At 39.3% G+C, this 27,384-nt stretch overlaps 1 protein-coding gene across 2 annotated transcripts in view; it reads right to left on the bottom strand.

Annotated features, from left to right (window-relative positions):
• Positions 1-988: 988 nt before the first annotated feature.
• FBXO22 (F-box protein 22) overlaps positions 989-27,384 on the bottom strand; it is a 31,468-nt gene continuing 5,072 nt past the window's right edge. Inside the window, exons 3-7 of one of the 2 annotated variants that reach the window (XM_030317613.1) lie at positions 26,776-26,866; positions 25,886-25,981; positions 19,052-19,216; positions 4,751-4,916; positions 989-2,137 (exon numbers count right to left, since the gene is read on the bottom strand). In XM_030317613.1, coding sequence (XP_030173473.1) covers positions 1,720-2,137; positions 4,751-4,916; positions 19,052-19,216; positions 25,886-25,981; positions 26,776-26,866 — 936 coding nt within the window. In that variant the 3' untranslated portion in view covers positions 989-1,719. The remainder of the gene's footprint in view (positions 2,138-4,750; positions 4,917-19,051; positions 19,217-25,885; positions 25,982-26,775; positions 26,867-27,384) is intronic. The other variant, XM_030317614.1, reaches the window with a different exon arrangement.

The following is a 27,384-nucleotide window of genomic DNA, read 5'->3' as shown; positions in this document are numbered from 1 at the left end:
ATCCAAAGATGTGCATTTTGAATATTGCCTATTTGATAATGGGTAACCAATGTCAAATAATAGGAAAGTTTAATAACTAAATAAAAGCTAAATATTAATATTCACAGATTAAAAGTTTGAAAATTTTTCTTTGGATTTTCTTCAGGAACTAAGATATGGGATAACCATAAAATGAACATTTAAGTATTTTTATCATATATATAAACAGCAAAAGAAAGACCTTTTAGCATAAAGACTGAGAAAAGTGACGACAAATAGAAAAGCATGAAGGTTAATATTTTTGATTTCACTTACCTTGCAAGTTTTATACTGTTCTGTCAGAACCACTAATGAATACAAAGTGCCCTACATTAGTTATATCATACCGTATTAGGGATAATATGCTAATATAAACATCTGTTGTAATGAAGCCCTGGGAAAAAAAACCACTGGCTGAGGCAGGATTGATGTTAATTTCAATCTTGTAAGACAGTCTGAAGATGGGCAATCCGGGTCACTTATGGTAGCACTTCAACAAAACTGTATAGCATTCCTGGGATCCTTCTGTGTGGTTCTCTTCCCCAATAGTGTTGCCTCTTCTGGAGAGTCCAGGATATCTTGCTACCAGATCCACTTCCAAGCAGCAAGCTTGAGAAAGGGCAAAAAACTGTCATATCATTTTGAATGAATGACCCCTGTCACTTCTCATATTTCACTGACCACAACAGTCAATGGCAAGAGAGAATGGGAAATGTCTTTGTTATGGCAGGCATGTGCCTAGCTGAAATCAAAGGTTCTATCACTATATGAAGAAAGGCCACTGGGGAAAATTGGTGTTCTCTGAACCTATCTCATTTAGACAGCATAATTAGAAATATAAACCTAAAATAGTCATTCTGGGAATACAGCAGGATTTACTAGCTGACTACCATTCCAGGCTTTCTTTTCTAAAGTATTAGTTTACTTCCATCATTCACTCACCAAAAGCAGTGACGTACAAAACACTGAATGAGTTTCCAAGGTACATTTTATTGGTATAAGACCAAAATAAGGTGATGTAATTGTCTGGTCTGCCAGTTCTATATAGAATTAGGTGAAAAGGATTCTTCTCTTAAAATTCCTTCATTGAGGGAAAAGGAAATGTTTTCCTTATAAAGTAATAAAATACTGATTAGTCTTGGCAATTTATTTGACTAAGCAACTTCAGGGTACTAGAACAAAAATAGTTCTTTAATTTTTGACAAATAAGTAAAAAGTAATAATTTTGTTACAGCTTCTAAAAAAATCGGTAAAACTGTAAAGCAGAGAAAGATTTCTCAAGCTATTCATGTATGTTTCTCCTTCATTAAGGGAGAAAAAAATGTCTTCATGATTTTGCTAAAAGATCTAATAGTTCAGAGGTAGTCATGGAATGTCTTAAAGCTCCATCCTATTGATGAATCCTCTTTCAATCTTCCTATGCAGAAGACTATTTACATCACATTACATAGCAGCTACATAATCCAGTACAGTATAGCCGTAATTGGTTTGGCGCAAAAGCTCTCAATTCTGTGTGCATTATGTTAGGTACAAAGTTGTCCATCTAATTAATTAAAAACTACCCCGGATATAGTCAAAGCTATAAAACTGATACATATAAAGTTACTATTTTTTTTTGAAATAGACATATCCCAATTTCCATTTTCTAGGAAAGGCAGAGCCCAAAAGTTTTATATTGTGAAAGCCACTTTACAGATGGCTTTATTTAGATGACCCAAGATGAATCAGTGCCATTATTGTTGTATAGCTGTGAAACAGATCGTCATCCTTCACCTCATTACATTTCTTCAATATGAAGTTCCCAGTGACTATGCGATCACATCCAATTTCTCCATTTCCAAAGAAGCCAAATAAAGGAACACTAGGAAAAAACTTTCTGAACGCATCAGCCTCAACATTCCCCTTGGCTCTGTAATACTGAAAACCCCTGCCAACACATGCAAACATGAAGCCAATGGTATTCTGTTCCGGGATGCTGGCAGCTTTGAGGCGCTGCATTGCAGCCTCAGCAGTCTTCTCGTCATTGACCTCCTCATTGAGAAGCACGGTGGCACTCTGGATTCGGTGTCCACTAAATGACAGTCCAACCACACCAGTGGCATCAATATCCAGAGGGTTTCTGGAAATTCAATTAGAAAAGTGTGGTGATACATCATGAAACATATAATGAGAATATAAATTTTAAAGTGTAAAGAAAATTCCTGGTCCACTGGCTAGCCTTTAACAGCCTACGGTTAGTCTAAGGCTCACCATCCCAGATAGGAGGAGTGTACTAGGGGTTAACAATGAAACTATCAATACATTTAAAAGAAGCAGATTCAGGGAATCTAATTCAGGGAAGCAGATCTGTGGAGAAGTATGCAACTATTTTTTTAGTCACAAGTTCAAGGGGGCAAATGCATCTCCACAAAGATTTCTGAAACCCATCCTGCATTTTTAGAAGGCTATAAAGTATCCTTAACCTTTCTCACTTTCTTAAAAGGAAACTTAAAATATTATTCATATATACAGTGATATCTATTAAATAAAGCTTTCTGGTATTATTTACATTTTTGGTATTTTTTCCCCCTTACCTTGGTGTCCCATTCTAAAAAAGATATATTAGATACTTGTTCAATCATGGACAGTAATTTTATTAAGAACCTGTAACTCCAGAAGTTTTAGCTTTAAGTTGTTTGGTCCATAAAGAAACATAATTACATTGCTATGTCTTATTTATTACTTTCAGCCTACAATTCAGCTTTTGTTTATATTTGTTAAACATGCTTTTGTTTATATTTGCCTTTTTTATGTAATATTTTATCCTTACTAAAACAAATATAAAGTGTCAAAGTTATAAAACATAATATAGTGAACACCTATACCTACAGGGAAAAAACAAATACCTTATATTTCTATCACGTTTATCAACATGTGAGTCGGTGAAATGGGCAAGATTCACTAGGTTAACAAGAAACTTAACTGAAAAAGCTTAAGAGGACTAAGATAATAAGATTAGCTTAGTAGCAAAACCAGTTACTGAGGGGCAGAATCCACCTTATGAAGTCCTCCACTGCTCCTTTAACTTTATTTCATTTCCTCTTTGGCATACAATTACAATGTGTATTGTCAATATCTTGCCCCAAAGAATTATTTACCTAGCTTTTTTTTGGTGAGGTGGTATATCTGGACACTATTAAAACAGAGTCTCGATTTATTCAATGGCTTCTCTTACCCACGGACACAGTATGAAGACCACATTACAATTAATGTGTCATGTAAAGGTTAATTGTTCTTGAGGACTATTACCATAACAGGTATAAAAAGAAGATGACAACGAACCATGCTAATAGACTTACGTCTCAGATGCTAAATGTCTGAACTGAGACTGGCATTTCAAAGGCAAATGAGGTATTAAATCATCACTGCCCTACTGTATACAATTTAAAGATAAAAGCAAAGACACAGAAAATCAGGCAAGAAGAGAAACAATCACAGATAATTACTGAGAATTAGGTGTATTTATGCATGAAATCCAATGTTTGACATCCTGCTTAGAATTCAGTGCCTCGACTTAGCTACGTTTGACCCCTGAGCAACACACATTATCTTATATGTGGATTTTTCTTGACAAGTACAAGACTGTAAATTTGTTTTCCTTATGACTTTCTTAACATTTTCTTTTCTCTAGCTTTCCATATTATAATACATACATACATGTGTTAATCGACTGTTCATGTTATCAGTTAAGACTTCCAGTGAACAGTAGGCTAAGTTTTGGGAGAGTCACAAATTATACATGGATTTTCAACAGGGGTTGGCGCCCCCCCATCCCCTGCATTGCTTAAAGGTCAACTATATTTGCTCTTCTTGACTCATCAGAGGAGCCTTTCAGAAAGGAGATTATAACTGGGATTATTTACATTGCTTGCTTTTAAAGATACTGATCTCTAACGGTCTGTTGACACATCGCCACTCTAGTATCCAAATACTAACCACAAATATAGTGAGAAATGAATACTAGTGCTTGCAGGAAGCATCAGGGGATAACACATTCTCATTTTCCTGCTTTTGGAAACTGATGATATTCATGTTCACTTAATTAGTTCAAACTCAGAAACTACTACATACTCTCATTCAAAATGCAAAGGGAGTAATGGTGCCCAAAATAACTGAGCAAATATTTCACCCTCAAAAGCAAAAGCCTTGGTAACAAAATCAAAGATAACACAAATTTGACACCTTTTGAAAAAGGCTTTCAAAAAGATCTAGTATAGCATTTCCCAAAATGTGTGCCCATACCAATAAGCATCCAAGATGCTCCACAGAATGGATTTGAGAACTGTCACAGTAATATTCCCTCTCTAGAAGATTTCCATAGCACTGAGTATGTCAGAGGCTCTAAGAAGTTTTACCATAAAGCTTCACTGTTTCGCCATGCATTTCCTTCAGAGGAGGAAACAGAACTACAGAGGAAGTTATTACTGATATTATATGGAGCACAGAGATGTTGTGGGAGATACCAGTAGACAGTTCTGAAAATTAATTTTAAGGAGAGTAGGAGTCCATTTAAGTTATTAAAAGACAACATATAAATTTCATTCTTCAGTTGTAAGAAGAATTATGTAGAGTATTGTATAATGGAATGAACTGTTAGCAGTTCTATAAACATGTGTTTTAAAAACCTGGGTAAGAAAAATCTGAGGACATTTCTGGGCATACATGGGAGGAATCAGAAGCACATGAGACATACTTGTCAGAGGTCAGTGATGCCAGGTTGTCTACCTGACCTCCAGCCAAGATGACATTCATATCACTGAAAGTGCTGACTACTCGCTGCAGATAATTACTGGCTCCCACCTTACAGCAATTATAACCAAACACCAGGACCACACGAAGCTCAGGGTTATCTAAAAGACCTGCAGAGAAAGGAAGAGCAACAATGAAAGACAGCCTCCAAACACGAACTTGAAACTTCATCACTATCTTATTTTCTACATTTTTGCAAAATGAAATGTTTCCGCTACTGACCTGCACTTCTAGTTATGTGCAATTTAGTATTTAAACTGTCCAGTTCCCCCCCCCTTTTTTTTTACAAACTTTAACACTGTTTAAAATCTTTGCTGTAATTTTCCCCATTAAAAAAAACTAAATGGCTACTTGAAAATAATACAATCAACACTCAACACAAATAAGGAAGCAGCTATGTAACTGAGCAGCATCCACGGTGGACCTTGGTGTAAGCCATCTCCACACAGGCCACCACCTAGAATGAAAGGGAATGTTGGTTTACACAGAAGAGAGTTAGCAATAGTAATAATAAAGATTCAGAGAAAATGGAGAGAAAAGGCACCAAACACCTGTCATGTATTTAATGGTGGTCTCCCCAAAAATGTATCCACATCAAATCTCTGGAACTGATGAATGTAAACCCATTTAGGAAAAGGGTCTTTGCAGATGTAATTAAGGACATGGGGAAGAGATCATCTCTTATTATCCAGTTAGGCTCTATATACTATAGTAAGTGTCTTTAAAAGACCTATATAAGAGACACAGACATAAGAAGAGGCACTGTGACCACAGAAGCAGAAACTGGTGTGATACAACCATGAGGTATAGCAGTGGCCACCAGAAGGTGAAAGGGACAATGAAGAGATTCACCCCTGTAGCCTTAGAGGGGAGTGGAGCCCGTTCGACACCTTGACTTCAGACTTTTAGCCTCTTGGGACTGTGACAGAATAAATTTCTGTTGCTTTGAGCCACCAAGTTTGTGGTAATTTGTTACAGCAGCCTCAGGAAACCAATACACCATGAAAATACATATGGGCCCTATCCACCTTTTCCAGGAAAGGAGGGTGGGAGAGAAGATGCTATAACTATAAGAAACTCTTTCCAAACCAAGAAAATGTTCAATTCTGCAGCCTAAGAACAAAAAACAGCTTCTGTTAGGGGGCAGTATAGCCCAACAGGAGATAGGTTGTACTCCTGCACTCCCCCACAAATTCCCTGGCTTTCACCTGAGCCTCTGGACACTGTAAAACTATCAATTTGAAATTTTCTGGCATTATCAAACAGGTAATAGGACAGGAAAAAAATAAATAAATACCTAACCCACATTCTCATCCCTGTTTCCACTGACTCAGCCACATGACTTCCATCTTGGCAGACCTAAGGTGAATATTACCAGAAATATGACTCACTTAAGGAAACAGGTGTGGGGGGAATGATTATTTACTAACACCAAATATTGACTTATCCAGGGAAATTTCCTCCAGTCTACTTCTATTTAAAAAAAATTTTTTTAATGTTTTTATTTAGTTTTGGGACAGAGAGAAAGCATGAGCTGGCTGGAGAGGGGCAGAGAGAAAGGGAGACAGGAACCGAAGGGGGCCTCTGTGTTGATAGCAGAGAACCTGATGCAGGCCTTGAACCCATGAACCGCGAGATCATGACCTGAGCCAAAGTCAGATGCTTAGCCAACTGAGTCACCCAGGCACCCTTCGTCTTGTCCACTTTTAATTCTCTCCACAATAAATCACTGATTTGGAGAGTGAAAAGGATATTAGTATATAAGTCCAGTACTTTCATGATACTACACACCCTAAGCCATTACTAAAGGGTCTTTTTTTCCCACAAAGAGCAGCACAGTTTGAGAGAATGTTTTTTTTTGTGTTCTAAAATGAATATCCAGAGTTGGAAGAGGGCTGTGGGATGAACTGTCTAGTTTTACTTTACAAATAAGGACTGCTAATCCCAGAGAAGTGACCAGCCCAGAAGAATAACATGGCAGGCTATAGATTAAAACCCACATCTCCTCTCAAGAGTTTTAGGTTTCAGAAACCTGAAGACTTCTAAATCTCTAACTTCCCTATTGTTTTCTAAGCTTTAGACCCTCTTTTACAATTGCCTACTAAACATTTTCATCTGAGCATTCTAAAGGCACCACCCTCACTTACTTAACAAACACATACCCAGTGCTTTCCACATCTTCCTCTGGTGATACTGCTCTGTAGCTGAACCCCCCACACACAAACCTAGAAACTACAATCACTTCCCCCTATCCCAACTTAGAGAACAAATCCAGCTTAGCCCAGTCTGGCTGTCTGATGGAGCAGATGGGTCTGTATTTGACCAACAGACCATCCAGAGCTTTAGATATGCAACAGAAGAGGGAAGGTACAACTCAAACTCCTTGCCACTCAAAACTGAAATGCCTACAGTACACGTGCCTGACAAGACCACCCAGCTCTTTTTGAAGTAAATCTTGGCACTGCCTTCGGTCTTGTTTCAGTTCACCTCTGTGGGGAAAGAGGACGGCCCTCTACTCAGGACAAGTATCTTAGGTCTTTCAACTTTAAGAAAGCACACCAGCCATTTCCCTAGGTGAGCCGCTTATTGGGCAGGTGACTATACTTATTATCCAGTCCAGCTATTAAAAGATGCAATCTCCAGTTCATTGTTACCTGAAATTCAGCTGTGAGATCTAAGTCACAGCAGAACGAGCGCCTAAAAAGAGCATGTGGGCCATTCATTCCTTTAGCAGATCTAAATATTAGATTAAGCAGAAAGCTCAGTAACCAGACCTCACTGCTTTGGACTCTACCATTGCTTTTATTGATGCCATTGGTGTTCGCAGAGTGACCTAAGAAACTGCTTCAATCCAGTAGAAGAATTTATTTCTGTTCTCAAAAAATTGGGAAGAGGTGGGCTGCTTCTGCTCTGGCTTAGCCAACCTGTGGACCACCTCTAGCAAATGCTGATGGTATGAATCTTGTGTATTACCCTCAGCCTGGGTTTCACTGTGTTCTTCCTACATGTCTCTCAATTCAGAACTCCTCCACTGATACTGTATCTTTGTAAGCTGCCTTAAATTAATTTCAAATAAGGCAAAATATAAACTTATCATAGCTAAGATAAACTAGAAGGCTAAAAGGAAATTTAAAAAATAAGATAAAATCTAGACACCAAGACCATGTCAGATTCAGGAAAATCAAAATAGGAAGAACTATTCCAAAGTTAGGCCAGGACTCCTTGGAAATGCTCTGGGTCTGCATGTCCAGATTTCTATTCTTTCTAGAGAAGCCATTCTCAAGACAACTATTTTATGATCTGTTTGAAAGTGATGGGATCTAAATGCACGTAGAAAACCTACTTCAAAGTACAAGTCTACGTAAAATGAGGCTAATATCATGAACAATTCATGGACCAAAGCTGAGATTTTTAGCACCACTTCCCCCGGCCCCAGGAGAGGATACCTATCTTTTTCACACTAGGGGAGGGAAGTATGAAGTCAGCCCAGTAAGGATGTGGGTTCTGGAGTCAGACCAGGGTCAGAACTCAGGCTCAACCACTTACAAATGTAGAACTCTGAGCAAGGCTAGACTTCGCCAAGTTCAGATCCTTCCTCTAAAACTGGGACAGGAGCAAGTCTCAAGGGCAGTTACAGTCATAATAAGATAATGTCATAAAGCAGCACTTATTCAAGGGCCTCGTACCCACCACAGGCTCAATAGAGCATAGTTAACAAAACACAATCTGGCTAATTTAGTGAGGGCCCCGACCATAAGTTAGATCTGTTTAGCCAAATACTGAAATGATGAAGCTAAGGCAACATTTCCCCTTGAATTAAATGCATCTAAAGTAAACATCAAACTTAGAGGGAGGGGAAAAGAAGCCTTGTATCCTATCCTCAAAACTGACTGGGGGTCACCTGTGTTGTTCTGGCTTTTGTGTAGTCATGTTTTTGAGATGTACCTTATCCACAAATATCTCTGGTGGTATACAGTAAGAAGCTGTCCCTGTCCACAGACATGGAGCCTGTGGCACAGGGGCTGGGGGTGGGAGGCACGGTAGGCTGGGGCTGTATTATGCACCACTGTGACCTGGGAGTCAGCCCCCACCGGCCTGTTAACAGTTTGTGTTTTCTAGCCCTCTTGCTCCCATAGCTGAATGACGTCTACCACAAGGGCAGTAAAACCTAACAGAACACTGGCACCACCTTCCTGTCACTTAGACTTTCTCAAGGGCTGTGAAACTTCTAAAACAGAGCAAGTTCCATCACGTAGGTTTTAGCAACATCTTTCTCTGCTTTGCACCTGATCACTGTTGGTGTCCCCCTCAAGATTCTCTATGAAATCTCTAGATAATTTAAAAATATAGTCACTCTTTTTTTTTTTTTTTTTGCAATCTGACTTAACAAATAGTTTAGTTTTCACCTCTCTCAGTTGCTGGCAGAGTTCAAGAGGAGTAGTCAATGGACCAAAAAGTGGTAAGCAGAAAGGACCTGAACAACCCACAAAGTAGATCATAACATCATCAATGTAATAGCAAACTCAGCACTTCCGCCAGGCACTGTTCTAAGCACTTCACAGAAATTCACTTATTTAAATGCCCACCAGAACCCATTATGTACTGTTTAGCTCCTAGAAAGTCTATGAGAATTCAACATCTTCAAAATTCACAAGAAAATATGCAAATTGTACCCACGATTACAGAACTTGACTCAGACCAGACATAAGTAATAATAAATACACACTTCCAGAGTGGCTGCCCAGAAGGAACTGGTGTTAGTAGGTTACAGAACTGACACTTCCCCTCCTCTCCTTCCAAGAGCAAATGCAGGAGGACCCTTCAGGACTTCCTCTTGTGACCTCAAATGTAAAAACTAGTGGAAAATCTTTTCTAATATCAGTGTCTAAAATAAAACTGTAACCCAGAAAATCACTGGGCCCCAGGAGAATGTCAGAATGATGGGTTTGTAAAAGAGAAAGAGAATCACAGGTGTGAGACAAGTGTCTGATAGACTACCCACCTCAAGGAGGACTGCCTCAGATTCCTCCATCTTCTTGAGCACATAAAAGACAATGGTCCAAATTTAAAAATACAGGAAATGTGGCCATAAAATAGTATGGAATGAATACAGATTATATCTCAATCTAAGCAGAGCTTCAATTTCCTGAATACCATTAACAGGATAAAAATGATGCCTTGGAATTAGTCAAAACTGCTAACAGCAAACGGCTCTGGAAAGGACACCAGTAAAGAATGCCTCACATAGCAGACTAAACATGGGCCTGCTTTTCCCTTTGGTTTGTGAGGCCTATACTTAGTACTGTAACGCAAACAAGGTCTTACAAATCTAGTAAACTATTTTATCATAAAATGGAAGGTTTATTCTGCTCAAGATTTTGGCTCTCTCTTGTAATATGACAAAACTAGGGTTCTAGCTTTAAGTAGTGCTATCATCAGGACCTCAGTCATGGCTCCCAAGGTGCTATGGGACAGAGGAGAGAGTATGCCCAGGAGGCACCATCCTCACTTACGGAAAAAAGAGGTAACACACAGAAGGTCTGGCAATATGACCTTCAGCAAAAGCACTGAATTAAAGGCCAAATGAGCCTGTCTAATGGAGTCGGATTTTTTCTTAATCCTGCTCCTCTTGCCCCAGTGTTCTCTATTTCTGTTCTCTGAAGCACCAGCACCCCACTCTGTTAAGCACAAAACTCAAAGTTATCAATGAGTCATTCAGTCTTCCTTCTCATTTCATATCCAATGATCTGCTAATTTTCTCCACTCAATTTCCTGAACTTCATGCTCTGGTATTATTTCTTGCTTAGACTCTTGCAGGGGGGTCCTAACTAGTCTCCCTGTTTCCAGTATCTCCCCACTATGGAGAATCACATTTGCTAATAGGAGAACATTTCTGGTTAACAGTTGTCATTTACTGACTACATTCTTTAGCCTGGCTTCACTGTGCCCCACCCTTTGTTCTTATGATCCCCTTCACAAAACCTTTGTTTGCAAAAATGAACTGTTTACTATTTCCCCTACATTTCTCATTACCTGACTCTGTGTTTAGGTTTCTGTTAATCATTTAGCCTACCCGGTTACCATTCTTATTTTTCATTATGTCTCCCATTCTTCAAAGCCTTAAATGGTATTTGCCCCATGAAGTCTCCTCACTCTCCTTCCCACTGGCAATCCTTAGAGCAATCTATCCAGATCTCTCTAATAGAGAGGCACACCTTACTTTCTCACTTGGGTTATAATTACATACGTATCTGTCACAACTTTCCCAGAATAGCACTGAGACAGAATCTGCATCCAATTAATTTTTCTAACCCAATGGGACCTTTCAAGCTGAATGACATTAACATATAATTTCTACATCATGAACCTAGTGAACTCAGTAGGCCATCCTCTTGTCAGCAACAAACTATATCTCTTCTTCCTTCCTTGTACTAAATTTGTTGCTGAATCTTTTCTGAAACCTGTACTAAGCTGTCCTGGACATTATCGCAGACAGCCTACCACACTATGTGCAAATGGCTCTCAAACCAACATCTCTGACTTCAACTCCTCCTTGAGTTTCAGACCCACGATTTTCTAACCACTGGTGTAAGAGAGATCTAGTTTGCTGAGCACCATTAACTCCTGCCAGCCTTCCAACAAGTCTCATTATAACATGAGAAAGTCTCTCTAGCTTAGCTATACACAAAGGCACAATCCGAAGTTTTCCTTAGAGAACGTTTGGCATCCTTGATTTCGGGTAGCTTTAACATTACAGATAACTCTGGTCTTCTGTTTATGTACTATGAAGTCTAAGAGCCTTTGTTCTCTACTACTACAAGTTTGGTCTCCTCACCGACAACATACTGTGTAACAAATTCTATCTGGCAAACTGCTGTGAGGATTAGAAATAGTATGTAGCACAGTACCCAGTTTATAATGCCTCAGTATTAGTTACCATTAATTGTCACCATCAGCCAAAACATGGGTATCTTCCTCTGGCATGATGCTTCTAAATGGGATGATAAGAATACCCAAGACCTGAGAACAGGGAGAAGATGGCGGCGTAGGAGGACGCTGGGCTCACCGTGTCCTGCTGATTGCTTACATTCCACCCACATCTGCCTAATTTACCCCGATAACCACCAGAAAACTAGCAGAATGGACTCTCTGGAGCCAAGCATAGACGAGAGGCCCACAGAAGAGGGTAGGAAGGGCGGAGAGGCAGTGCGCTACATGGACTGGCAGGAGGGAGCCGGGGTGGTGGAGGGGCAACCAGACCACCCGACAAGGCAGAGGCCCCAAGTCTGGCTTGCAAAAGCAGAGGGGCCCGATGGAGTGTGTTCTGACAGCCAGTGGGACTTAACATCTGGAATGTTATAAGTCAACAGCTCTGCTTGGAGAGTGGGAGGGATGGTTGTTGAGCCCCGGAGGACAGAGCTCAGCTCGGCAGGGAACAAAGGCGCTGGGAAGCGCTGTCTCCCTCACCCATCCCCCAGCCAAAATCCCAAAGGGAACCAGTTCCCATCACGGAACTTGCTTGCACCCCTTAAACACCCAACACTATGCTTCTGCGGATCCATCCCTCTGACGGGTCTGCCTCCCTCCCAGTGCCACAGGGCCCCTCCTGAAGCGGACCAACTGAAGGCAAAGCGAGCTGAGCCTGCCCCTCTTGCCCCTGTGCACCTTGTGGATCCACCCCAGCTAATATGCCAGATCCCATCGAAGCAGTACCACAAGAATGGCAGTGCGCAAGCAGCCCAGACAGAGGCCACACCACTCCACAGTGAGTCTTGCCCCTGGGAGAGGGGAAGATAAGGTACACACCAGTCTGACTGTGGCCCCAGTGGTGGGCTGAGGGCAGACATCAGGTCTGACTGCGGCCCCACCCACCAATGCAAGTTACTCCAGACAGCACAGAGGAAGAGCCCTGCAGTTCCCTGCCACTCCAGAGACTATCCAAAATGATGAAACGGTGGAATTCTCCTCAAAAGAAACTCAAGGAAGTAGCGACAGCTAACGAACTGATCAAAAACGATACAAGCAATATAGCAGAAAATGATCTTAAAATAATAGTCATAAAATTAATAGCTGGGCTTGGAAAAAGTATAGAGGACAGCAGAGAATCTATTACTACAGAGATCAAGGGACTAAGAAACAGTCAGGAGGAGCTAAAAAATGCTATAAATGAGCTGCAAAATAAAATGGGGGCGACAACAGCTCGGATTCGAGAGGCAGAGGAGAGAATAGGTGAATTAGAAGATAAAATTATGGAAAAAGAAGAAGCTGAGAAAAAGAAAGATAAAAAAAATCCAAGAGTATGAGGGGAGACTTAGAGAACTAAGTGACATAATTAAACGAAATAATGTACGCATAATTGGGATTCCAGAGGAGGAAGAGACAGGGAAAGGTGCTGAAGGTGTACTGGAAGAAATCATAGCTGAGAACTTCCCTGAACTGGGGAAGGAAAAAGGCAATGAAATCCAAGAGGCACAGAAAACTCCCTTCAGACGTAACTTGAATCAATCTTCTACACGACATATCATAGTGAAACTGGCAAAATACAAGGATAAAGAGAGAATTCTGAAAGCAGCTAGGGATAAACATGCTCTAACATATAAAGGGAGACCGATAAGACTCGTGACAGATCTGTCTACTGAAACTTGGCAGGCCAGAAAGGAATGGCAGGAAATCTTCAATGTGATGAACAGAAAAAAAAATGCAGCCGAGAATCCTTTACCCAGCAAGTCTGTCATTTAGAATAGAAGGAGAGATAAAGGTCTTCCCAAACAAACAAAAACTGAAGGAATTCGTCACCACTAAACCAGCCCTACAAGAGATCCTAAGGGGGATCCTGTGAGACAAAGTACCAGAGACATCACTGCAAGCATGAACCTACAGACATCACAATGACTCTAACCCATATCTTTCATAATAACACTGAATGTAAATGGACTAAATGCGCCAACCAAAAGACATAGGGTATCAGAATGGATAAAAAAAACAAGACCCATCTATTTTCTGTCTACAGAGACTCATTTAGACCTGAGGACACCTTCAAGATTGAAAGTGAGGGGAGGTAGAACTATCTATCATGCTACTCAAAGTCAAAAGAAAGCTGGAGTAGCCATACTTATATCAGAGAGAACTAGACTTCAATTAAAGGCTGTAACAAGAGAAGAAGAAGGGCATTATATAATAATTACAGGGTCCATCCATCAGGAAGAGCTAACAATTATAAATGTCTATGCGCCGATATGGGAGCCCCCAAATACATAAAACAATTAATCACAACATAAGCAACCGTATTGATAAGAATGTGGTAATTGCAGGGGGGACTTTAATACTCCACTTACAACATTGGATAGATCATGTAGACACAGGATCAATAAAGAAACAAGGGCCCTGAATGATACACTGGATCAGATGGACTTGATAGATATATTTAGAACTCTGCATCCCAAAGCAACAGAATATACTTTCTTCTCGAGTGCACATGGAACCTTCTCCAAGACAGATCACATACTGGGTCACAAAACAGCCCTTCATAAGTATACAAGAATTGAGATCATACCATGCATACTTTCAGACCACAATGCAATGAAGCTTGAAATCAATCACAAGAAAAAGTCTGGAAAACCTCCAAAAGCATGAAGGTTAAAGAATACCCGACTAAAGAATGAATGGGTCAACCAGGCAATTAGAGAAGAAATTTAAAAATATATGGAAACAAATGAAAATGAAAATACAACAATCCAAATGCTTTGGGATGCAGCAAAGGCAGTCCTGAGAGGAAAATACATTGCAATCAGGCCTATCTCAAGAAACAAGAAAAATCCCAAATACAAAATCTAACAGCACACCTAAAGGAAATAGAAGCAGAACAGCAAAGACACCCCAAGCCCAGCAGAAGAAGAGAAATATAAAGATCAGAGCAGAAATGAACAATATGGAATCTAAAAAACTGTAGAGCAGATCAATGAAACCAAGAGTTGGTTTTTTTGAAAAAATAAACAAAATTGATAAACCTCTAGCCAGGCTTCTCAAAAAGAAAAGGGAGAGGGACCCCAAATAGATACAATCATGAATGAAATGGAATTATTACAACCAATCCCTCAGAAATACAAGCAATTATCAAGGAATACTATGAAAAATTATATGCCAACAAACTGGATAACTTGGAAGAAATGGGCAAATTCCTAAACACCCACACATTCCGAAACTCAAACAGGAAGAAATAGAAAGTTTGAACACACCCATAACCAGTGAAGAAACTGAATCAGTTATCAAAAATCTCCCAACAAATAACAGTCCAGGTCCAGATGGCTTGCCAGGGGAATTCTACCAGACATTTAAAGCAGAGATAATACCTATCCTCCTCAAGCTATTCCAAAAATAGAAAGGGAAGGAAACTTCCAGACTCATTCTATGAAGCCAGCATTACTTTGATTCCTAACCAGGACAGAGACCCAGTAGAAAAAGAGAACTAGAGGCCAATATCCCTGATGAATATGGATGCAAAAATTATCAGTAAGACACTAGCAAATCGAATTCAACAGCATATAAAAAGAATTATTCACTGTGATCAAGTGGGATTCATTCCTGGGCTGCAGGGCTGGTTCAACATTCTCAAGTCAATCAATGTGATACATCACATTAATAAAAGAAAAGATAAGAACCATATGATCCTGTCAATCGATGCAGAAAAAGCATTTGACAAAATTCAGCATCCTTTCTTAATAAAATCTCTTGAGAAAGTCAGGATAGAAGGAACATACTTAAACATCATAAAAGCCATTTATGAAAAGCCCACAGCTAATATCATCCTCAATGGGGAAAAACTGAGAGCCTTTTCCCTGAGATCAGGAACACGACAGGGATGTCCACTCTCACCGCTGTTGTTTAACATAGTGTTGGAAGTGCTAGCATCAGCAATCAGACAACAAAAGGAAATCAAAGGCATCAGCGTTGGCAAAGATGAAGTCAAGCTTTCACTTTTTGCAGATGACATGCTATTATACATGGAAAACCCGATAGACTCCACCAAAAGTCTGCTAGAACTGATACATGAATTCAGCAAAGTTGCAAGATACAAAATCAATGTACAGAAATCAGTTGCATTCTTATACACTAATAATGAAGCAACAGAAAGACATATAAAGAAACTGATCCATTCACAATTGCACCAAGAATCATAAAATACCTAGGAATAAACCTGACCAAAGATGTAAAAGATCTGTATGCTGAAAACTATAGAAAGCTTATGAAGGAAATTGAAGAAGATATAAAGAAATGGAAAAACATTCTGTGCTCATGGTTGGAAGAATATTGTTAAAATATCAACCATATGCAAAGCTATCTACACGTTCAATGCAATCCCAACCCAAAATTGCACCAGCATTCTTCTCAAGCTAGAACAAGCAATCCTAAAATTTGTATAGAACCACAAAAGGCCCTGAATAGCCAAGGTAATTTGAAGAAGACCAAAGCAGGAGGCATCACAATCCCAGACTTTAGCCTCTACTACAAAGCTGTCATCATCAAGACAGCATGGTATTGGCACAAAATCAGACATAGACCAATGGAATAGAATAGAAACCCCAGAACTAGACCCACAAAAGTATGGCCAACTAATCTTTGACAAAGCAGGAAAGAATATCCTATGGAAAAAAGACAGTCTCTTTAACAAATGGTGCTGGGAGAATGGACAGCAACATGCAGAAGAATGAAACTAGACCACTTTCTCACACCATTCACAAAAACAAACTCAAAATGGATAAAGGACCTGAATGTGAGACAGGAAACCATCAAAACCCTAGAGGAGAAAGCAGGAAAAGACCTCTCTGACCTCAGCCGCAGCAATTTCTTACCTGACACATCCCCAAAGGCAAGGGAATTAAAAGCAAAAATGAACTATTGGGACCTCATGAAGATAAAAAGCTTCTGCACAGCAAAGGAAACAACCAACAAAACTAAAAGGCAACCAACAGAATGGGAAAAGATATTTGCAAATGGCATATCGGACAAGGGCTAGTATCCAAAATCTATAAAGAGCTCACCAAACTCCACACCCAAAAAACAAATAATCCAGTGAAGAAATGGGCAGAAAACACGAATAGACACTTCTCTAAAGAAGACATCCAGATGGCCAACAGGCACATGAAAAGATGCTCAACGGCGCTCCTCATCAGGGAAATACAAATCAAAACCACACTCAGATTATCACTTCATGCCAGTCAGAGTGGCTAAAATGAACAAAACAGGAGACTATAGATGCTGGAGAGGATGTGGAGAAACAGGAACCCTCTTGCACTGTTGGTGGGAATGCAAACTGGTGCAGCTGCTCTGGAAAACAGTGTGGAGATTCCTCAAAAAATTAAAAATAGACCTACCCTATGACCCAGCAGTAGCACTGCTAGTAATTTGCCCAACAGACACAGGAGTACTGACGCATAGGGGCACTTGTACCCCAATATTTGTAGCAGCACTCTCAACAGTAGCTAAATTATGGAAAGAGCCTAAATGTCCATCAACTGACGAATGGATAAAGAAATTGTGGTTTATATACACAATGGAATACTAAGTGGCAATAAGAAAGAATGAAATATGGCCTTTTGTAGCAACATGGATGGAACTGGAGAGTGTTATGCTAAATGAAATAAGTCATACAGGGAAGGACAGATTCCATATGTTTTCACTCTTATGTGGATGCTGAGAAACTTAACAGAAACCCATGGGGGAGGGGAAGAAAAAAAATATGGTTAGAGAGGGAGGGAGCCAAAACATAAGAGACTCCTAAAAACTGTGAACAAACTGAGGGTTTATGGGGGGTAGGTGGATGGGTGATGGGTATTGAGGAGGGCACCTGTTGGGATGAGCACTGGGTGTGGTATGGAAACCAATTTGACAATAAATTTCATAATAAAAAAGAAAAAAAAATAAATTGAAAAAGGACAGATTAATAGGAAAAAAAAAAAAGAATACCCAAGACCTTCACTGTCCTTTTCCTGAATGTTCCTCCCACCAGTCGATTCCTCCACACAACACAAGCCACAGTGCAGATGGATCACTGTGACCCACTGCAAAGCCTGCCTAAAGGTACAGGGGCCAACATTAGCCTACCATCTATAGAGCAAGGTATTTGGCTAAGTGTTTTATAGAAGTCATTGTATCTCGTGCTTACAACTCTGTAATTCAGTTATTTCCACTTTACAGATGGGAAACAGAGGCTTAGAAAAGTTAGGAAATTTGTCCTAAATTAGGAAAGCTGGAATGTAACAGAACTAGGGCAGCTATAGCCTGCATTCTTACTAGCTATAGTTTCCTGCCTTACCCTACAGGCTAGCTGTTGAAACTTCCCATGTTTACCTGTACCTGACAACTCTCTTCCCACATTATCAAGAGGCCAGCTGCTGCTAGCTGCTGGTCTCTGCAGTCAATGCCTCCTTCTTCTGTACTTCTCATCTCATCCCCACCAGTCACTTTAAGTCTTTTTGCATTGTAAAAGACAGTTGCACAAGCCAGTCTCAATGTGTAGACTCCTTTTTTTTCTCGTTAGTAAACCAATCACAAATTTTCCCTTTGTTGCTACAGTTTTTTATTCCTGCTGGAGTCAGTGCCATTTCAAATAATGGAAGCTTATCTCTATAGGATGGTTGATTGATGCATAACCAGGTAACCACTGAATATTTTCATGCCAACAGAGACTTTTTAAAATAAGTTAATGCCAATCAGTTCATCTGTAGATGCAAACAAAAAGTCTTAACACTGTTCTGCTTGAGTACCTACTCTGCTGCTTATTATATTAAATTAGGCTTTCTCATCAGATCCTAGAAATTAAGCCAACGCTTTATCTCTTCAAAATCACCTCTCATGATCTTGCCTACTCTAGCCAAACTTCCTCTTACATGTCCTAGTAAATCCTTGTTTGACAGACTCTGCCTTAACTTAGAGCTTTTCTAAAATTTATCAAGTTCACTATACTTATTCCCATCTTTCTAATTAGTTGACATAGAACTAATCTGTATTTAATAAAAAAAAAAAATTTCACAATAAATGCTAATTATTAGTGTAAAACAATGCTTAAAAAAAGCTTTCCAGAAAACTAAAATAGCAAAATGGTAAAGTATCAAAGAGAAAGAAGTGCTTCAAAATTCAGAATTAAATACAAATACATTTATTAGTAACACGTATACTTAATTCAGACTCTCTCAAAGGAACAAACACAATCAAATTGGGCAATTAATGGTAAATAACATTGACTTACCTACTTCAGTGAGTTGATGTCTTTCTAGTGTTAAATTCTTTGGGTCCTTAATAAAATGAAAGGGTTGTATTTTTATTCCTTCAATTTGAGGGAATAACAGAGCAAAACCAGACTCTCCAATTTCTATTTCCTGAGGTCGATTGTTACCTGATCCCATTGGAGTCACTAGGAAAAAAGTTAAAGAGTTTCATGAATAGCTTTTTTTTTTTAATGTTTAGTTTTTATTTTTCAGAGAGAGAGAGATAGCATGAGCTGGCGGGGGGGGGGGGGGGGCAGAGAGAGAGGGGGATAGAGGATCTGAAGCAAACTCTGTGCTGACAGCAGAGTCTAATGTGGGCTTGAACCACAAACCTTGAGATCATGACCTGAGCCAAAGTCAGATGCCTAACCCACTGAGCCACCCAGGCGCCCCTCATGAACAGATTTAATAAAAACTGAAATTTCACTTGGTATGTTATCTAGTGCCACCTAGATAACTATAGTTTGGGTCACTAAGATAATCAACAAGTTAACAGGTCACTATCTGAGAAAAAAATTCTCAGCTTTGAAATTTTTGGGTATGGTGTCATGATGTCTGCAATCTACTTTCAAATGGTTAGAAAGAAATGTTTTTATAAACAAGAGAAAAAAAGAACTGTATGCAAACTTCTTAATTTTTAAAGTTTATTTATTTTGAAAGAGAGAGAGAGAGAGAGCACGTGTGTGCATGGGGGAGAGGCAGAGTGAGAGAGAATCTCAAACAGGCCCCGGCACTATTAGTGTACAGCTCGACATGGGGCTCGAACTAACGAACCATGAGATCATGACCTGAGCTGAAATCAAGAGTCACATGCTTAACTGACTGATCCACCCAGATGCCCCGCAAAAATTTTTAAATCAGTGAATCTAGACCAAAGGAATATGAATGGTTACTATTCTATCATTCTGCAAATTCGAGTTGAAGTTTTTCTAAATAAGAAGTTGGAGGGTAGAAAATACATCTTTGCAGCAATTCCCCTTTTAAAAAATTATCTTAACAATATTTGACAATTATATAAAATATATATATGTATATATACATACATACACAGATATATAGTCACACACATACACACACACAAAATACTTTTATCACAGAATTTTTAATAGAAAATAAAGGGAAAAAATCTAAATGCCCTACACTGGTATTTAGATTAAAAGTTATATTTATTTTTTATTTTTTATTTTTTAACGTTTATTTATTTTTGGGACAGAGAGAGACAGAGCATGAACGGGGGGAGGGGCAGAGAGAGAGGGAGACACAGAATCGGAAACAGGCTCCAGGCTCCGAGCCATCAGCCCAGAGCCTGACGCGGGGCTCGAACTCACGCACCGCAAGATCGTGACCTGGCTGAAGTCGGACGCTTAACCGACTGCGCCACCCAGGCGCCCCTAAAAGTTATATTTAAACAATCAACCACAGCCATTAAGATGACAGACATATTTACTAACATGGAAATATGTATATGTTGTGAATTTTAAAGGTAGGTGTTATGGACAGAATTGTGTCCCCCCCAGATTTGTATGTTGAAGCCCTAACTGCCATTATGAATATATTTGGAGATAAGGCCTTAAAAGGGGTAATAAATGAGGTCCTAAGGATTGGACCCTAATTCAGTAAGACTGGTATCCTTATAAGAAGAGGAAAAGACGCATTCCTAGCGAGAGAGAAATGGCCATGTAAGGACTTAGCAAGTAGGCAAGGCAGTGGTCTGAAAGCCAGGGAGATGCCTCAGGAGAAAGCAAACCTGCCAACACTTAAATCTTGGACTTCCAGCCTCCAGAACTGTGAGAACATATATTTCTGTTGTTTAAACCACCAGTGTGTTATCTGGTTATGGCAGCCACAGGAGACTAAAACAAATACAGCAGGTTACAAGTCTATAGAATATTATATTCTTGATATATGTACACACACACATATTTATTTCTACATAAGATGCTATTTATTGAACATCTGGAAGGTTATGCATCATAACTTATAGAGTAGTTAACTCTATGATGCTTAAAGTTGCTTGATGTTTTTTTTTCGCTCATCTTTATCTTTCATTTTTCTTTAACAACAAATATTACTATATAAATAATAAAACTCTTTTTTAAAGTTTATTTATTTTGAGAGAGAGACAGTGTGAGTGGGGAAGGGGTACAGAGGGGCAGAGAGAGAGAATCCCAAGCAGGCTCCACACTGTCAGTGCAGAGCCCGATGTGGGGCTTGAACTCCTGAAACGATGAGATCATGACCTGAGCTGAAATCAAGAGTCAGATGCTTAGCCGACTGAGCCACCCAGGTGCCCCTGGAGTATCTTTTTAAAAAGTGTTAAGCTTTTTAGAGACCAAGCTACAGCAAAATGAAAAAAATATCCAAAAAGAAAATTTCAGAATCATATCAACCCCCACACAATATATTCTGAATTAAAAACAAAAATTTCAGGTTATAAGGACCCCTTCTTCCACAAAAATAGATCAAAACAAAAGCAATTTTTAAAAGTGCAGATCTCATGACAATATATACTAAATCTCAATATACTTTTTATAGAAATGGACAGGCTGATTCTAAAAATATGTAGAAATGCAAAGGACCTAGACAGCCAAAACAGTTTTTAAAAAGAACATTAAGGCCTCTAGTAATATGGCAATGGCTTAAGGACAGACAAATACATCAATGAAGCAGAATTAAATACAGAAATAGACCCACAAACATGCAGTCAACTGTTTTTAACAAAGGTGTCAAGGCAATTAGAGGAAAGAAAAATCTTCAAAAAATGGTGATGAAATAAACATGAAAAAAAAAATTAACCTTGAACCCCTACCTCACACCATACATGTAAGAGCTAAACTAAACAGCTTATAGAAAAAGACATAGAGAATATCTTTGTGACTTTGAGATAGGCAAAGATTTCTTGGAAAGGACATACATATTTACAACATCTATGCCTGATAAAGGTCTTGTATTAGAATATATAACAACTTCAAATCAAAATAAAAACAATTCAATAAAAAAAAAACAGTAAAACGGGGCGCCTGGGTGGCGCAGTCGGTTAAGCGTCCGACTTCAACCAGGTCACGATCTCGCGGTCCGTGAGTTCGAGCCCCGCGTCGGGCTCTGGGCTGATGATGGCTCAGAGCCTGGAGCTGTTTCCGATTCTGTGTCTCCCTCTCTCTCTGCCCCTCCCCCGTTCATGCTCTGTCTCTCTCTGTCCCAAAAATAAATAAACGTTGAAAAAAAAAAAATTAAAAAAAAATAAAAATAAAAAAAAAAAACAGTAAAAGACTTGGATACTTCATAAAAACAGGTATACAAATAGCCAATAAACAGATGAATAGATGCTCAACATAATTAAAATCATTGGAGTAATTCAAATTAAAACTAGCCTAAGATCCACTACGATGGCTAAAATGAAAGACTCATTTGAAGACACTAAGTTAGTGAGGATATGTAGCAATGAGCATCTAACACCCTCATTCAATTCATTGCTGGTGAGTATAAAATGGAACAACCCTTGAAAACAGTTTGGCAGTTTCTTGTTGAGTTAAACATAACCAAGCCCAAGACCGAGCAATTCTACCTCTTGGCCCAAGAAGAATAAGAATACTTATACAAAAATGTTCACAAGAGCCTCATTCACAATAGCCAGGAATGTGAAACAATCCAAATCTCCATCAAAAAGAGCATGGGGAGGGGCGCCTGGGTGGCGCAGTCGGTTAAGCGTCCGACTTCAGCCAGGTCACGATCTCGCGGTCCGTGAGTTCGAGCCCCGCGTCAGGCTCTGGGCTGATGGCTCGGAGCCTGGAGCGTGTTTCCGAGTCTGTGTCTCCCTCTGCCCCTCCCCCCCCCCGTTCATACTCTGTCTCTCTCTGTCCCAAAAATAAATAAACGTTGGAAAAAAAAAAAAAAGAGCATGGGGAAATAGTCTATTTATATAACAGAATAATAATAATGATAATAATAATAATAATTTTTAAATGAATTCCTAATATGCACAGTAACATAATGTGGAGAAACAGGAACCCTCTTGCACTGTTGGTGGGAATGCAAACTGGTGCAGCTGCTCTGGAAAACAGTGTGGAGCTTCCTCAAAAAATTAAAAATTGCTATGACCCAGCAATAGCACTGCTAGGAATTTACCCAAGGGATACAGGAGTGCTGATGCATAGGGGCACTTGTACCCCGATGTTTATAGCAGTACTTTCAACAATAGCCAAATTATGGAAAGAGGCTAAATGTCCATCAACTGACGAATGGATAAAGAAATTGTGGTTTATATACACAATGGAATACTACGTGGCAATGAGAAAGAATGAAATATGGCCTTTTGTAGCAACATGGATGGAACTGGAGAGTGGTATGCTAAATGAAATAAGTCATACAGAGAAAGACAGATACCATATGTTTTCACTCTTATGTGGATCCTGAGAAACTTAACAGAAGACCATGGGGAGGGGGAAAAAAAAAGTTAGAGAGGGAGGGAGCTAAACCCTAAGAGAGTCTTAAGAACTGAGAACAAACTGAGGGTTGATGGGGGGTGGGAGGGAGGGGAAAGTGGGTGATGGGCACTGAGGAGGGCACCTGTTGGGATGAGCACTGGGTGTTATATGGAAACCAATTTGACAATAAATTTCATATTAAAAAAAAATAAGTAAATCTCAAAAATATTATGGTGTTAAAAAATATTTATACTGCATGAAAAAAACCAAGACAAAAAAAGAGTATATACCATATGGTTCCATTTATATGACATTCAACAATAGGCAATCTAACCCATGGTCACAGAAATCAGAACCAGGGTTTCTTTGGCAGGCAGAGATGGACAGGAAAAGGGCATGACAGATCTTCCTCAGGTGACGGAAATATTCTATATCTTGACTGGTGTATAGGTTACACAAGGGTATACATTTGTCAAAACTCATTAATTTAGTACACTTACGATTGTGCAGGTCATGTAAGTAAAATTTATCTTAAAAGAAAGAAAATGACCTTTGCATATATATGAATGAACAAATTTCCTCAAACTTGAAATTTTTCTAACCTAAAGAATGAAGATGGGCTAGGAGTCAATGGCTGCTTTAGAAATAATCACTAAACTGTGGCCTAAGAAAAAGGAATCCAACCACTGTCTTGGCGGTAGTTTTGTTGGAACATGCATGGAACTGGCTCAAAGAAAGCATCTAGCTGCAGGGGTACCAAAAACACAAAGCATGTCCATGAAAACACGAGAATTGGAATGGCATCTACTCCTGACATCAAGATCATAAGGGAACTTGGGGGAATAGACAAGCAAAGTTAAAACTCCAGAGGAGGGCAAGCACAAAAAGAAGGCTAGACTTCCCACTCTCACAATGGGGTCCCCCCAACAAGTCCACCCTCCCTCTCCTGCCTCCGTCCCCCAACCAAAATTTTAAAAAGGAGAAATGTGACTGTACTTTGAAAATGCCATGGTGGATGAGGTGGGGGTGGGGGGGGGCATAAGAAAATGATGAAGCTACCATTCTGTATAAGCATTTGTTAATAACTAGTAACGGTAAACCTAGACCACTCATTTTAGGAAAATTCAAAAGTTAAAACCATGGTTTTTGCTATCATTTTTTTCATCCAATGAGGAACAAAATGTGTGGTGATTGGCAGATATAATAGTATGTATAGGGGTGAGGAGCCAATAATGGTAGAGATGAAATAGTCCCTATCAACCATGTATTTATCCTTATTCATTTGTAAACACTTGAAATCCTTTGTACTTCACTGTGTTAAGACTTTTAAATTCAGATCAAAAGTCTCTCAGTGAAGATTAAAAATGCCAATTATGGAGTACTACTGAGTGGAACAAAGAAAATAGTAATAGCTGACATTTACTCATTGATTCTTGTACATCTCTATTCTGACTACTTTTCATGTTAACTCATTTAATCCACAATCCTCTAAAGAAGTATTATCAATCATACCCATTTCATATATGGGGAAACTGAAGCCCTATAAAGTTAGGTAACTTGCCCAAGGTCATACAGAGACTAAATAGTACACCCAGGATTCCAATCCAGGTACCTGAACCACTGTACCATGACTGCCTCAACAGAATGTCTCTCCCCCATGAACTATCGAAAGGAATCAAGGGGCACCTGGGTGGCTCAGCTGGTTAAGCATCTGACTCTTGATTTCGGCTTAGGTCATGATCTCACGGTTCGGGAGATTGAGCCCTGCACTAGGCTCTGCACTAAGTGTGAAGCCTGCTTAAGATTTTCTCTCTCTCTCCCTCTGCCCCTCTCCTCTTGCATGCGCTCTTCTCTCTCTCACACACACACACAAAAATAAATAAAAATTAAAAAAAAAAAAAGAATCAAGAATAATAAAAAACAGCAAAAATTCACCAGCAGCAAACTTGGAAAAGGTTATAATTTCACGCTATAGCTATAAACTTCAAACAGTGATATCTAAGAGAAACGAAGCTTTCTGGTAGCTCCTAATCCCAGCCCTAACTTACCCGTGCCCACCAGAAATAATCCTGGTTGAACTGACAAAAGCATTTAATGCTTTCTGATTTGGAGAGAGGAAGTATGTGAGCTCTTTCCTCTTATGAAAGGCTCTTGGAAAGATATGCATCACATTTGTTTTTTATAGATAGCCCTGAGACTGGGAATACTAACCACAATAATCTAAAGAACACTAATAGAAGTCAAATATACCATGGTAAATATGAGTAACTTTTTGGCATTTTTGGATGGCCAAAAACATAAATGTGGTTTTAAGCTACAAAGAATTCAACAGTTTATAGGAGCCCACATTAACGCAAGGCAAGAAATTATCAAATGGGTATTTTCTCTCACCTACAATTCCTGGGGTCACAATCCCAAGGACTTGGCATTGTTTTGGGAATAGCTTCTCAAGGGCAAATGCTGCTTCCATAGTAGTTCTTTTCCTTGCTGTAATAATACATTAGCGAAATTATTACATTCATTTTAGATCAAATCTGATGGTGGTGGGCAGGGGGGAGCAAACAATGAATAAAGCTTAAATCATTTACACCAGAATGGTTTATAAAGAAGTCTAAGAACTTTGATGAATACATTTTCCAATTTGGGGCCCATTTTATAAGTTAAAATTCTAAATCTGACCTTTAACATCACCAATTTGCCTTTCTTGCTTTGTTCATATACTGCTTTTGCCCCAGTGATGTTAAATTTAACAGCAGCAGCTAAATTTTAACTTGCTATTGTACCTCTCTGTTTAGCTGATATTAGAGCATGACTGTTTCACTGCATAGACAGTACCTGGATTCAAATTAGACAGTGATAACACAGGTCTAGACCTGAACCTCAGTGTGCCCAGCCTGGGAAACCTAGTCTACTTCTGCTCTTAGCGAGCCAAGAAGCATGCATGGTAGCTATAGATAACTTTGGTCTCCCTAAATGGGTCCCCATCACACAACATAAGGCTTCAATAGCCAAAGATATACATTGTTTTAATAATAAAAAGTGCCTGGATGGCTGAAGTATTTCAATTTGAGAAAAACATCTTTCTAAAGAATCTGTTTTAGTTGTACTGCAAGGTTTAGAAATCAGTCTTTGAAGCAAAAAGGGTCTCTTAAGTTTCAAAGACAATATATTCATGAAGTCCTAGAGCCTGAGAAAGTCAGTAACTCTCAAGACTAGGACAATATTTAGCTCTAGAGGTACATAAGGAAACAAAAACTCAAACCTTTTCTTTTGATATTCACCTCTCTTGTGGCCACGACACTCTTCCAGACTAATGAAAGTTTCTGAATCAGCCATGTAAAGAACTGTCTGTGGTAAGATGTGAACATTCTGCTAAAAAAAAACAAAAAACAAAAATGGAACTGGATCACATGAATCTAGAAGTGCTCTCATGGTCCCTTAAAGTTTTGCTCTGGTCCAAACTGCCATGGATGTACCCTCCCTTCAGGTCAGTGTCTGACCTGAGTCCAACCACTTCCCACTCATTTTTTACTTCTGCTCCTTCCTTTTCAGCTCATTCATTTGAACATCTCTCATTTCTTCTTCAAGTCAAACTCATTCCAGCCTAACTCAAAATGTTCATTTTCATAATTTAAACTCTTTTTTGTTGATTTTTTATTTTAGAGAGAAAGAGATAGAGTGGGAGAGAGGGGCAGAGGGAAAGAGAGAGAATTCCAAGTGAGCCCAACGCTCAGCCTGGAGCACACCACAGGCCTAGCTCCCACAACCCTGACATCATGACCTGAGCCAAAATCAAGAGTTGGATGCCCAACTGACTGAGTCACCCAGGCAACCCCATAATTTAAACTTTTAAATAAAAACATTAAATGCCAGCAAAAGGGGCTACTTGC

Source organism: Lynx canadensis, chromosome B3 (assembly GCF_007474595.2).
Source record: "Lynx canadensis isolate LIC74 chromosome B3, mLynCan4.pri.v2, whole genome shotgun sequence".
Classification (NCBI taxonomy): Eukaryota; Metazoa; Chordata; class Mammalia; order Carnivora; family Felidae; genus Lynx; species Lynx canadensis.
The sequence above is the reverse complement of the archived record's forward strand: the minus strand, read 5'-3'. Positions and strand labels throughout refer to the sequence as shown.